We start from the raw sequence: 14,064 nt of genomic DNA, 5'->3' as shown, positions 1-14,064 counted from the left end.
GCAGAGACCTAAGGTGAGCCTGAGCCTCCAGCCAAGGAGAAGATCCCAGGGCAGAGCAGATACCAGGTGGGCGTGGTGGTCAGTGAGGCATGGTCAGCTTCATCCTTTCTCTGCAGCCTCTCTGTGGTCACTCATGTGGGGCTTTCCTGAGATAATTCCTTTTTTTTTTTAAAAAAAAGATTTTATTTATTTATCTTTAGAAGGAAAGGGAAGGAGAAAGGGAGAGAAATATCAGTGCGTGGTTGCCTCTCCTGAGTCCCCTGGTGGGAACTGGCGTGCAACCCAGGTATATGCCCTGACTGGGAATTGAACCGAGATTCTTTGGTTCGCAGGCCTGCTGCACTCAATTTACTGAGCTACACTAGCCAGGGTCCTGTGATGATTCTTGTTCGCTGACTTAGCTGACACCTGATCCTTTGCTGTGCACTCATCTTCTTCTAGGAGAGTCCTTGTAAGTGTACAACAGATACCTGAGAATGTCACTGCCTCTCCCCAAGTCGCTGAACCCACCAAAGGCTCCTTTGAAAGGGACCTCTGAGTGAGACTTTGACTGTCAGAAGTGCCCACCAGGTTCTGGTTTTGTGGCCAAGATGCTCAAACCTCCCCTCCCTGTCCCCATGGGGTGTACATACTGCCTAGTGTGGGTCTGTGGGGTAGGCTGCCCTGCTGTGGCCATCCCAGCTTCTGTGCCCAAGAGCTGCCTACTACCACTGTCCTCACTGGAGGGCAGAGACAACTTGCTTTCAAAGGGGTGTGAAGTCGGTCAGCAAAGTGCCTCCACTGATTAGGATGTGCAGACAGACAGGTGTGGAGACGGAAGGAAGAGTGCTGGTTTGTCCAGTCTGGTGACCCCCCAGTGGAAACAGTGTCTGTGTGGGGCAGAGGGTTGAGGGCCACCCTGACCTCTGACCTATGCACATGCTAGGTGAAGATTTGTGTGTGATTCCTCCCACTTTACTGGTGAACTGATGCTCCATGTTATTTCTTACAAATATGTGTGTTTACATGAGAAGTGGGCATCCTCGCTGATGAGCCAGGCCCCATCCTCCCTCCTGTGACAAGGGTGTGCTCATGAACAGCATGGAGGATGCCTGGCAATGGTGCTCACTGGGTGTGTAGAAAGATCTGGGAAAGCTGTGAGGGAAAGCAGGTCATCCTCCAAGACCATGTGGGGTGCAGGTGACGCCCTCTTCTGGGAGCATGGGGCCGTGTGCCGACAGCCCACTCAGATGTGGGTGAGCACAGTAACCACTGCTGTGGGTACGAGGGCCTTGCCTGCTGATGGTCCACTAAGATGCAGGTGAGGTGAAACCTGTGTCCTCGGGGCTCTGCTGCTGATGGCCCAGCAAGATGGAGAATGAGGGAGACACCCACTTCTGCAGTCACAGGGCCCCGCGTGCTGACGGCCCACTCAAATGTGGGGTGAGGGATGATAGTGATGCCCACTTGTGTGGGCACAAGGGCCACCTCTGCATGTGGGCAGGAGCTCCCCGGCTGCAGTGCTGGAATAGACCTGCCTGCTCCACCCAGGGCCTGTGGACACAGTGCCCCTGAGCAGATGTGCCTCTTGGGATGCACAAGAGTGGGGCCAGGTCTTTGATGTGCACCTCAGACTGAGTTTAAGGCTTTGCAGCCTTCATGTGGCCAGTGGGCACTGGACAGCACAGGCAGGGCCAGAACATCCCTATTGCTGGGCAGCCCTGTGGAAAGAACTGACCGTCACTTCATAGGGTTCTGTCAAGTCACTCTGAGGCAAGCTTTGGCTAATTTTTATGCATAAGAAACAAAAGACAAAGAAATGCCCTTCAGCCTGATATATGTTAAATATTTGGAATATATTAATTCAAAAAAATCTGTTGCTAAGTCTAATTTCCGTTCACAGGAAGCATTTTTCATATTTAAAACCAAGGAGCCAGAGCTAAGGTCATTACTGTGGATTTTGTTTTGGGGCTCGGGGGTGACACCTGCGTAGATCTAAGCGACAGGGGACACCTGGGGCTAGGAAGTCTGGTTGCCACGGCAACCGAGTACTAGCCAGCACCGTGACCAAGTGCACTGGACACGGAGGGTCACTGTGGGTGTGTGGGTTACACAGGTCACTTCCTGTTCCCTGAAGTGCCCGAGGACATCCTGAAAACATACATTAGCAATTTGTTAAATGCCTCATAGTTGGGAGCATATAATGTAAAATGATTTTATTTAAAACATGATGCCTTTAACCTGCTCTTTTGAAAATACCTACTTGCTAGAAAATGTGCCCCCATTCATGCTCTGATCTCTGGCTGGATGTGAAGTCCTCTGCAGCTGGCTTTTTTCAGTGGTTAGGTTCTGTCCTCGGACAGACGGGGCTCTTGTTCACGGGGCCTGCCTAGTTCGGTCTGGTTCTGGAGATTCCCGGGCAGACCCTGCTCTAAGCAGGTCTGTCGGGCCAGTGATCGGGGCACAGGAGGCTGCAGACCAGGCCAGGCAGGAGTGAGTGGGGCCCAGGCCAGGAAGGTGGGCAAGAACATGGCCCCGTTTCTGGGGTGGAGCCGACGTCAGTACCTCCCTGGCCTGTGAGGAGGGAGGATGGCCCCAGCCTGTCCTCTTAAAACAGGGGCAGCTCTGCCAGGTGGTTCTGACAAGTGGAAGAAGTTAGTGGACCTCAGCAAAGCCTTGTAAATGATGCCCTCCCATACAGGCACACGTGTGGTGCCTCTTGACTGTGGCTGGTTGCCATGGTGCGTGTGTTTGGAGGGAAATGACCATGTGAGCAGTCAAGGTACAGATTTCTGACCTCTGCTGAACAGGTGGGGAAGGTTGCTGGGTGGCCTTGTCCAGGTAAAGAAAATACAGAAATGCATCTTTTGCATAGCTTGGTAGATGGACACTCACTATTTGTAAACACCGGCAGAAGTTTTCAAATTTTGTCTTTGTACATATACATATATATTATACATATATATTTTTTACCTGAACTCATTTTATATTTTGTCTCAGTGAAAGAGGAAAATGACTCACCCAGTCTGTTGGTGGGTTGTGTCTATCACAACAGCGATGTTTGCAGCAGTAACTGGGCAGCAGGCAGCTCTCCCAAGTCCCGTCCGTGACAGCCAGGCAGACGAGCTGGCTCAGGGACAGTATTGGGGACGCTCTGCTCCCTGTGCTGTGCAGCCCCCCTGCAAACCCAGCCCGGCTCTCAGGAAGACATTGCAACAGAACTGCCCTTTCCTCACTTACCTGGGGCTGTGTGCCAGTGGCAGTCGGGGCTCCAGCGGCCCTGCCAGGCGTCCTCCAGGCCCGACCCTGTGCGGCGTTTCTTCGGTGAGCCAGGTGGCAGGCAGGGCACCCGTGCTTGGCCACTGCTCCGATCTCAAAATACACCTTTCCTTGAGCGGCACCCTGAGTAAACAGCAAGTAAAACTAAAACGAGGCTTGGCGGAATGGCTATGCCATGGGAGAGCATGGAGTGGCAGGAACAGCTTAGAGAGTCGAGGGTTTGTGAAGGCATGGCCAGAACCCGGAGCCTGCCTAGAAGAAAGGCTCTTCCCTTCACCAGCTGTGACTCCAATTCCCCCCAGACCTCCCAAGGCTGTGAGAAGAGCCCACACGTTTGAAGTGTGCACCGTGCCTACATTACCACAGAAATTACCCACCCCAGAGTCAGAGACACACAGGGAAGCGGGGCCTGTAGCCCTTGTGTTCGTGAACACAGACAAGGCCACAGCGTCCCCTGTGACTTGGGATCGGTGCACACCCTGAAGCCTGGGCGGGGGTGTGAGCAGGACCCAGAAACACCCACCAGCACAGAGGCGGCCAAAGTCAGTGGCCAGCATGCCACTGCTCCCTCAGGCGCCGCCCCCACCCCATACAGGTGCTCTCCAGGGCCTCCCCACCCACTACAGCAGGCTCTGCGTTTCTGCAGAGGTCTGGTGCTCTGTGACAGGGTAAAGTGCCGCATCCGTGGTGGGCAGCGTCACCCTCGTCCACATCTGGGGAGCTTTCTGATTCCCAGAGCTCGTCTTTGCCCTGTCAGTGCCTATAGACAGGGTCTGGTGTGCCAATCCAGAACTTTCCGTCCTGGCATACAACCCATAAAGATTAAGAAAATAACTTTTTAAGAGCTCAAGTAGTCTCCAGAGCATCATTAGGAGCCCCCGGGCGGCCGAGGGTGGGGGCTCCGTGCAGGAGTGACAGCCCGTCAGGAGGGAAGCGCTTTTCTTCCATTTTCCCTGATTTTAACGTGAAGCTAATGGGTTCCTACTTCTCACATGGATGGTGGCTGTCATTTCTGAAGGATCCATATGTGTGAAATTTAATTACTTTTTCTAAGTAACTATCCTAGTTTCAAGGAAGGTAATGTGAGGCATCAGTTGGTATTCTCTTTCTAGAGTGGTCATCTGGGCAGCTTCCGCCTCCGAAACAGTGTTTTAGATCGTCTTCCTCCTTGGTCAGCGGCGCTGCCTGTACTGTGTCGTCCTTCACTCTGGGCGCCCTCTGAGGCCCAGTGGCCCCTTGTCAGCTGGAGGCAGTGCTCTTCCTGTTGAGAGCACTGGCAGCAAGAGCCACACACCCCCCCACCCCGAGGAGCAGCGGAGCGGTGCCGCACTCATGTTGTTCATTCTGAAGGGGCCCGCCGCCCACCGTGCGCCAGTGCTGCAGTTGCCAGGCACAGGTCAGGCCTCTTGGTGGTGAACTTTCTGGATCTGCAATAGAAAACATCTTCAGTCTTCGCTTGCCCCTAAGTAGATAGGAAAGAAACATCGACACTTTTTACATCAATTTTATTTGGGGAGCAGGTGCCCCGGGCTAGGCCAGAGGAATGAGGGACCCCTCAGGTCCGAACTTGGGCCAGGAGGCCGAGAGTCCAAATTCAGCCTCTTTCATGGGGCTTTTCCTCAGACTTCACATGCAGCTGCCTGCAGACACAGGTCACGTGCCCCGTTCTGAGGCGTTTTATTTAAATGCTCAAACCAGCAGAAAGAGAGAACCGCCTGTTCTGACCTCTTCAGTCTATGCAGGCACCGCTTGTCCTGGCCAGTGGGGTGCCCAGGCTGCCCACAGACCACAAGATGAGGGACTGTGGCTGCCCTCAGACCTGGGTGCCATGGATGACAGCCAGCCCTGAGCTCTGGCCAACACTGCATGAAGGTTCACTGTCCCGTCAGGACCAGGCAAGACCCTGAGCTTGTCCCCACCCCATCCGCCGCCTGTCTGCGGAGACGTCCCGGAAGACAGCAGGCAAGCCAGCTGTTCCTCGGAAAAGGAGAATTGCACACGGAGCTACTCACCACCTAGACACTTTGCCCCAGCAGCCCCTGTGTCAGAGTGCTCGGGACTGGGAGCACCCGTTCCTCCTTCTCACAACGGGAGGTGTTCTCCCTTCAGTTTTATGTGGAAACTTTTCAGATGTGGCTTGTTCAGGGCTGGTCTGTTATTCGAAACAAGCCAGCAGCCATAGAAGTGAAAATGCCAGGAACAGGCAGGTGTAGCCCAGACTCCATGGCTTCCAGTAGGCATTTGCTAACTGTCACCCCCAAAGCCACTGGCAGACCCTTACACCAGCACCTTCCCCAAGGCACAGCCAGTAGGTCAGAGCTTTCCAGGCCCACCATGATTATTAAGTAGGTGTTTGGCAAGTGAAGGGCCAAGTGCCTGTATCCCGCCCCAGAAAGGCTCTGAACACAGGTCAAAAGGCACTTGGCTGTGAGAGGCACCTAGCGGGGCCCGGTGACTGTTGGGGTCGGCACTGGTTCACAGTCGTGAGCATGTCTCGGCAGGGTGCTATGCGCCGTGCCATCTGCAGGCACACGGACAGCCTCCCGGCCACAGGAAGCCGCGCAGCAGTGCACTGGGCATTTGTTTTTCTGGGAACGCCTCCCCACCACGCTGAAGCAGAGAACAATGGTGTTCTTGTGCAGGCAGCACAGCTGCCGAAATTCAACAAGATCCAAGCTAAGAAAGCAGAAGCAGGTGGGTCTGCAGGCGACCCTTTTTCCTCCCCAGCGGTGTCAGGGAGTGCTGATGGCTGGCGGGGCCAGTGGCCAGCGAGGCGGCAGCTCCAGGGAAGGAGGGGGCAGGTGGGAGCTGAGGGGTCCCAAGTGGGAAAACTGCACACCCCGGCTTTCAGGCGTCTGCTCTCCCATGCAGCCCAGCAGGGTAAGGAATGTCTCAGTAGGTTCAGGAGGAAGGAGGGCCAGGTGACCCTCTGCCAGTACAAGCACATCCCTAAGGTGACAGCATGTCCCATCCCTTGCCTACCCACCCTGTCACCTGCTTCCTGGCACTTAAACTGTCTCTGGGCTCTGCCATTTGCATATCACTTTGATTGGTGTCACTCAAACTGTATATTAAAATTCTGTTCATCACATTTGCGCAAAGTGAGGTGACAATTAGAGAAGGCAGGCCTGGCGCCCAGGGAAGTGCTCACCCACGTGGGGTCTTAGAGTTTACGAGGGGTTTGCGGGAGCACGAGCAAGGCAGGTGTGCACGGCCGCGCTGAGCGAGGGCCCCTGGCTTGCAGTGGCACGCAGGCTCCTCTAGGCGTTCTGGGGGCACTGCAGCCTGGCTCTCTCTCCGCCCGGCACCCCAGCTCCACCTGCTCTGCTTGCGAGCCTCTCGGTTCCTGAGTTTTCTTGCCACCAAGTGGAGGAAGGATCAGAACAGGTGGCCTTTGAGGTGCTTTCTCAGAGTAGACATGTCTGCAGACAAGTATGCTCAGAGCCAGGACCATGGCCACGTCCACATTCTGCATATCTTTTGCTCATCTATTCATATATTTGTAAAATGCACCCCAAGTGAAGTGAGTCCACAGTTAATGAAAATCACCTCAAGAAAAACTAAAGAAATTGTCATACAGAAATAAGTTTGTTTTTTCCAGGCTGAGAGAAGAGAGATTTGAAGCAAGTTGTAAAGCAAAGGTCTTCTGAACCATGAACTAGAAGGGGGGAGTTTTTGACTCAAAGTAAGCAATTGTTCTGTGTCTGAAATCTCATTAAACTAGTGTGGATACTTTCTGCACTTTTCCCTCTTGAACCTCTGAGGGAAGTCAGGGTAAGTGTCCAGTGCTGGGTGGGGTGCAGGTGGGCGGCAGAGGGGCATTCTGCGCATCCAGTCTCTCCTCCCCGGCCTTGGCCAGAGCCCCCTGCGGCTTAGCGCTTTCCTCTCCTGTCAGCCGACAGCTGTGACACGGGACCCAACGCAGCCTGGTGGTCATGTGGCTCCAGCTGTCTGCCTGCCTTGCCCCCCCAACATGTCCAGGCTTTTTCCTACTTCTAGAATTATCCCTCTTTTTTTGTTTATCCCTACCCGAGGACATATTTTTTCATTGCTTTTAGAGAGAGAGGAAAGGAGAGAGAAAAACATTGATGAGAGAGGGAAGCAATGATTAGTTGCCTTCTGTCCACACCTGGACCAGGGAGCGTAGGCACCTGGACTGGGGCTCAAACCCACAACCTAGGCATGTGCCCTCACCACCAATCGAACCTGCAACCTTTTGGTTATGGGACAACACTCTTAACCAACTGAGACACACTGGCCAGGGCTGGAATTATCTGTTGACAAGGGCAGGGTGTGTGCCAATGGTCCCAGTGTCACCAGCTCAGGACATGTGGCTCCACTGATGCCAGCCACCCAAGCAGGATGAGACTATCTGCCCTTCTGGGTGGTTACAGGTCACTGTCACCCTGGTGTCAGGCATGCCATTCTTGGGCACAGCTTTGCTGCAAATGACCTGTTCTCTCCAAAGAACTACTGATTTGGAACTGGGGTTTCAGAAATCCATAGAACATGCGAGAGGAAACGGGATCCCTACCCCGCAATCTTACAAAATGTTTCAAACTACAGAGAGTTTCAGTTGTGCAGTGAAACCCATGAGCCCCCCGCCTGGACTCTGGTTTGTCTTTGGCTCCGCTGGCTTCATCACACATCTGTTTATTTCTCCATTTAATGTTTGATGTACCTCAAAATAAGTTACAGGCCTGAAGACCTGTCCATCAGCCTTAAAACTGGGATTCAGAATTTCTGTAGGTTCGTATGTCTGTTGGAGGAAGGAACTGAACAGTGAGATGCACAGACCCTGAGGTGCCTCAGCCGAGCCTTGGCCAGCGCGCCCGGTGACCCACCCCCTGACCAGGCGCAGACTCCGCGTCCTCCAGTGTCCCCAGCTCGCCTCCCCAGGCAGCTAGCTTTGTTCTGGTTTCTTTCACGTGCATCAGTTTTCCTTATTCTAGAACTTTCTGTAAATGGAACCACAGAGTATCTACCCTTGTCTAATGCATCTTTTGTGTAGCATATTAACGGGAACTTGTGCAACACGCATAATCAAGTGCAGATTCCTTTTGAAGAGCCCTGTTTACAACCGCCTGAAACCTGTTCTTGGTTCCTGGTGTCCCAGGGACAGAGTGAGCAACTGTTTCCACAGTAGGGGCCGTTCAGGGAGTTTTTAGGAGAACTTGGAGTGCCATCTGCTTTGTGAGAACAAGAACTCGGGTGCGCTGCACTCAGCTGTGTTTCCCACCCAGGGGCAGGAAGAATGGGCTAGCACTCCCCACACCTGAGCACCGAGCTGCCTGCCATGCAGACTGAGCCCACATGGGGCTGGGAGGAGGCAGTTTCACCTGGGGCAGATGTGGGCCATGCTGCCTGTACCTGTGACTCTGCGTTGCTTTCTCCCTCACCTGGGGAAGGTAGGGGCTGTGTTACCTGTACCTGTCCTGCATCTACCCTTGGCTTCCTTCCTTACCTGGGGACCTTGTCACCTATACCTGTAACTCTCCCTGGCTTTCACCTGTATCTCTCCCATGCCTTGCTGGGGCAGACAGGGACCAGGGTCAGCTTTGCATTTAGAACCTCACATGCAGATCTCTGGCCTCCTCGATGCACGGTGTCCATCCCGGTGAATGCCCCTCAGGGAGGAACCCATAACGCCATGACTGCAGACACAAGCCCACTGAATGGACGAGGCCTCCCCAACACCCATGGGCAGCGTGTGCTCAACAGGAGGCCATGTCACATCCTAGTGCCCTGAGATGGACAGGAGGCAGTGGTCTGAAAATAGAGGGCTTGGCCGGGGTGGCACAGTCCCATGGCGTGCCTTGACTGTGGGCTGAAATGCCCCCTCAGTCACTCCATCTGTCCTGAGTTTGGTGAGGCTATTTCTGTAGACAGTGTCCAGCTGTGGCTAATGTGGCCTTCTGTTCTCTGACTGTCACCACTTAGGATGGGAGTCTCAGCTTCTGGAAACAGGGTTCCTGGGGATTTTCCTGTGCCCTCTTTGGACTCTGTCTCGACTACCCAGGAAGACCCCTACATCCCGGATTGTTCTGTGGGGCTTTCGGTGGCTGATTTTCAGAATCATGCTGGGAGCGGTAAGTAGAACTTCTACGTGCAGTATTTTGGGGGAATGTGCTAAAAATGAGTCACCTCACTGTCCTCACACTGGCCGGGCTGGGCCAGCTGAGCCAGTTCTGCCCCCTTCTGTGATGTCCAGTAGCCTCTTTCTGAGCCCTGGAAACTCTTGGCTTCACTGATCCCTTGTGGTGCTGGTTTCTGTGCGGAACGACCACGACTGGCCTGTTTCACACAGAGACCCCCCGGGGTGGAACCTCTCAGTGCTCCTTTCTCACCACCCTTCCTGGGGGTGTCTGGAGTGTCTGAAGCATTTCATATCACTCTCAGTCGGTAAAGAGGACACCATGTCATCTGTAATTCACAACCACAGAAAGCCGCACTGGCTTCCCTCTCTCTCTGCCCATTAGTCTGTTCTTTCGGAGCCGTGCTCACTGGGTTTGGGGTATGTGTTCAGCTGTTCCCTTTCCTCCACCGGGGCCCGGCAGTGCCAGCTGTGCACAGCGCGGTGCTGCTGCCTGTGTTCTTCTCTTGCTCTCTTGCTCAGCCCTGCAAACTGTGGCTCCTTAGCTTCTGTCATCTGCAGAGCCTTTGAAAGTGCACATCCTGCTTTTAGTCTCACTAGCAGTTGCCTTAAAGTGTTTCAGAAACATTTCCGAGCCTTAAAATCAGGAGTGATGCAGTTCCTTCTGACTTCAGACTACAGACAGAGAACTTGTCAGTTTTCTCTTCTTTTTCACTCTCTTCTTTTTCCTACCCTTCATAAATAAGATCTTGGTTGTTAATTAAAATATCATAAAATCCTGAATTCTTTTACATCGGAAACCCTGTCTCACAGATATGTTAGGTGTCTGTTTGCTTTAAGTTTTTCCTCGGGGGACGGTCACAAACCTGTAGTGTTGTTGGGGGGTGGGGCAGAGAACTTGCTCCTAACCCACCTGAGAATAAGCTGCTCCACCCACAGAGGCAGCTCCCCATGTCCCGTCAGATCCAGGCGGTCCTCTGCCTCCCCTGCTCTGTGACCCGGCACTGTGGCTGTCTGTCCTGCTCCTGACCAGACTGGGGCCCTGCATCCCCTCCTGGGGGCAGCGTCCCCTTGCCCCCCTGACTCCGGCGGGCCCAGCCGGTCCTCTCACAGAGTCACTTTCTTCACAGTGTGAGTAGTCAGTGCGGTGAGGTCCCGTAAAACAGCGTGGCTCTCCCATCCTCGTCGGTGTTCCTTTGAGTTGTGCACCGACACTCTCTGGAACAGTGCACACTCGTGCACGTGCGCTCCCTTGTGCCCTCTGCTCAGAACGGCACTCACAGCTCTCTGTGGCTGTCATTGACGTGATGCCCTCATTCCCTGCTTTGTGCTCATCACCCTGCCCTGTCCTCTGCAGCCCTGCTCAGCCCCTATGCACTCATGCCCATGGGCTCCTCTGTGGGGCCAGTCTACTCGTATTCAGTTTTCCTCTCCCCATGCTGCCTTTGCTTTTCCCTGGTGTCACTGTCTTTTCCAGACAGCCCTGCCTGAAGTAGGGCGGCTTTAGCTGTACCGTTTCTGCCTCCAGCAAGGTTTCAGGCTTAGTTTGCTCTAGGAGCCACCTGTTCATCTTTCTGCTGGTCCAGGGTATCCATAAAGCTCTCCTCCAAAAACATAGTTCACACGAATGAATCTTTTCCTGTCAGCCTTCTCATATCCGACTTTCATACCCTTGCATATGAATGGAATAGTGTGAGCTCTGAACCAGCACTGACGGACCGTGGCTCTGTGGAGGGATGACATGCTGGTCACTGCACGGAACTGGAGTCCTGAAGGCACGCACCTCCCAGTTCTCTCTGTTACCTTCAGGAGCCTACGCACACATGCTTCAGATTCCCTTTCTGATAGCAGAGGGCCGTCTGGTTTGGGTAATTGTCAGGGGCCTCACGGCACTGGAAGCAGCTGGATGCAGAGGGACAGCTCCACCTGGGCAGCAGGCCCAGGGCCAGGGCCCAGTGGACTGATCATGTCCACTTGCGGGATGATGAGCAGGCCCCCAGGAGCTGTGGCAGCACCAGCCAGAGGGGCAGACGGGTGTGCAGAAGCCTGGAGAGCACTCTGGAGCAGGCGTGGTTGGTAGGGTTCTTGACGTGGGCAGTTGCAAGTAGCTACAGATACTAGAAAATGCTGCGTTGGGGTGATTATGGGTCTAGATTGCACACAGTCCAGATGTGATGCTTTCTCTGAGTTTATTTTCCCATTTAATGGTTGCTTTTAATGAAATTTTGAAATATTAGTTGTCTGCAGTTTCTTGTCCATCTAGGACTTGGCTTTGGACTCTCTTATTAGCTGGCTTTAAAAAGTATAAAGATGTATGAAATGTTTCAAAGGACTTTATTGGGGACCCAGTGGAATATCGCAGCTCTGTCATGTGGGACACGTAGAGTGAGGGGCTCCCAGTGGCGGGCAGCCCCGGTGTGGAGCTCTGGGTGGTGGATCTGTCAGGCTGTTCTGTGCAGGGTTTGTGATGTCAAGAGTTGAACAAGTCCCCACCATGCCTGACAGAGTGCAGTGGATCATTAGCACATTCTAAAACACCTTTTATGGCATTTTGATTGACTGTTAGCACCAGCTGGGTAAGAAATTATCAGGTGCACTAAAAGGTATAATTACTTGATTTAGTCTGTATGTTGGATATTATTAATCTTCCTTCAGTGGAAAGCAGAAAGTAGAGTTGACTTGACAAAAAAGAGTGCCAGCAGCAAAATGTTTATTTCTCTATGAGGAGAGAAACCACAGTAGACCTGGCGATATTAAAATGACTGTGGATGAAGCCCCCTGTGCTTCTGCTACTGGGTCAAAACTGGTGCCTGTTCTGAACATTCAGAAGTGACTGTGGGTTTTATCATCTGGCAGTGGTTCAAAAGACAGACGGGCTCTTGTAGAGCTCAGTCTCGGAGGGAACCCCAAGGCCATACAGGTAAAGGTGCTGAGCAGAATGAAAGGCAACCACACAGCCTCTGTGCTTACAGAAAGGCTGCTCGCTCTTCCAGGGAGCCTGAGATGGCATTTGTATAGATCTTGTCCTTAAGGCTTCTATGTACTCAGCCCTTATGACCCCCTGCAGTGTTGTGGGGGGATATGAGCAGGGGTGGGGAATATTGGTGGAGAGATGGCCCAGGCCACCCTGCTCTCTGGAAACAGCTGGACACTGGACACAGTGCATGATGCAGCTGTTCTCATGTTAGACAGCACACAGTGTGGGATGGGGGTCCAGAGGGAAACACACGAAGTGAGCCTCTGGACTACCTGGCTCTCTGGGGACGCAGGGGCAGGCAGAGGGGGACACACAGGGAGGTGGGCGGCCAGGGAACAGGCGGAACAGGGCAACCTTGCCGACTGTTGGGAGTGGAGAATGATGGAAGGCAGTGGGGCTTTTCTCACCTCGTAATCCTGCTGGAATTCCCAGCAGGGTACAGAGAAGGGGACTGTATGCACAGAAGCTCCAAGGACACAACATCACTTACATAGCAGTCTCATAAGAATACATTGTGCTAATTTAATGATGAGAAAACATCAGACAAAACCCAACAGAGGAATATTCTTCAAAATGACTAGAAATTTTTTTGCAGATTTTTTATTGATTATGCTATTTCAGTTGTCTTAATTTCCCCCACCCCCTCCACCCAGCACCCCCCCACTCCCTCAGGCAATCCCCACACCATTGTTCATGTCCATGGGTCATGTGTATAAGTCCTTTGGCTACTCCATTTCCTATACTGGACTTTACATCCCCATGGCTATTCTGTAACTGCCTATTTGTACTTCTTTATCCCCTCAGCTCTTCACCCACTCTTTCCTAAACAGTCTGCCAGTGTCCCATCTGGCAATCATTGAAACACTTTCCATATCCATGACTCTGTTTCTGTCATCTTGTTTGCTGAGTTTGTTTTTTAGATTCAGTTGTTGATAGATATGTATTTATTGCCATTTTATTGTTCATAGTTTTGATCTTTTTCATAAATAAGTTCCTTTAGTATTTCATATAATAATGGCTTGGTGATGATGAACTTCTTTAGTTTTTTCTTTTCTGGGAAGCTTTTTATTTGCCTTTTGATTCCGAATGATAGTTTTGCTGTGTAGAGCAATCTTGGCTGTAGGTCCCTGCTTTTCATGACTTTGAATATTTCTTGCCAGTTCCTTCTAGCCTGCAAAGTTTCTTTGAGAAATCAGCTGACAGTCTTCTGGAAACTCCCCTATAGATAACCAACTGCTTTTCTCTTGCTGCTTTTAAGATTCTCTCTTTATCGTTAATCTTTGGCATTCTGATTATGATGTGTTTTAGAGTGGGCCACTTTGTATCTATCTTGTTTGGGACTCTCATGCTTCCTGAACTTGCATGTCTGCTTCCTTCACCAAATCTTTCATTATTTTTTCCAATAGATTTCCAATGTCTTGCTCTTTCTCTTCTCCTTCTGGCACCCCTATGATGAGAATGTTGGAATGCTTGAAGTTGTCCCAGAGGCTGCTTACACTATCCTTGTTTATTTGGATTCTTTTTTTCTCCTTGTTGTTTTGCTTGGTTGTCTTTTGCTTCATTACGTTCCATATCATTGATTTGATTCTTGGCTTCATCCACTCTACTATTGTTTCACTGTAAATTGTTCTCTATTTCAATTAGTGTATCTTTAATTTCTGACTGGATCTTTTCTATGTTGTTGAGGTCCTCACTAAGTTCCTTGAGCATTCTTACTACCAAGTGTTTTGAACTC

The 14,064-nt window shown here is 52.0% G+C and overlaps 1 protein-coding gene across 3 annotated transcripts in view; it reads left to right on the top strand.

Moving 5' to 3' along the window:
• Positions 1-14,064, top strand: part of LMF1 (lipase maturation factor 1) — a 94,725-nt gene that overhangs the window by 29,136 nt on the left and 51,525 nt on the right. For 2 of the 3 annotated variants that reach the window (XM_053671509.1, XM_053671508.1), the window contains exons 1-2: positions 5,733-5,952; positions 9,199-9,347. In XM_053671509.1, the coding sequence (XP_053527484.1) occupies positions 5,748-5,952; positions 9,199-9,347 (354 nt within the window). In that variant the 5' untranslated portion in view covers positions 5,733-5,747. Of the gene's footprint in view, positions 1-5,732; positions 5,953-9,198; positions 9,348-14,064 lie in introns of those variants that run through there. The other variant, XM_037157174.2, reaches the window with a different exon arrangement.

The sequence above is a fragment of the Artibeus jamaicensis genome, unplaced genomic scaffold (genome assembly GCF_021234435.1).
Source record: "Artibeus jamaicensis isolate MK-2021 breed Jamaican fruit bat unplaced genomic scaffold, CSHL_Jam_final contig_700, whole genome shotgun sequence".
NCBI classification, from domain to species: Eukaryota; Metazoa; Chordata; class Mammalia; order Chiroptera; family Phyllostomidae; genus Artibeus; species Artibeus jamaicensis.
This window is presented reverse-complemented; position numbering and strand designations above follow the sequence as displayed.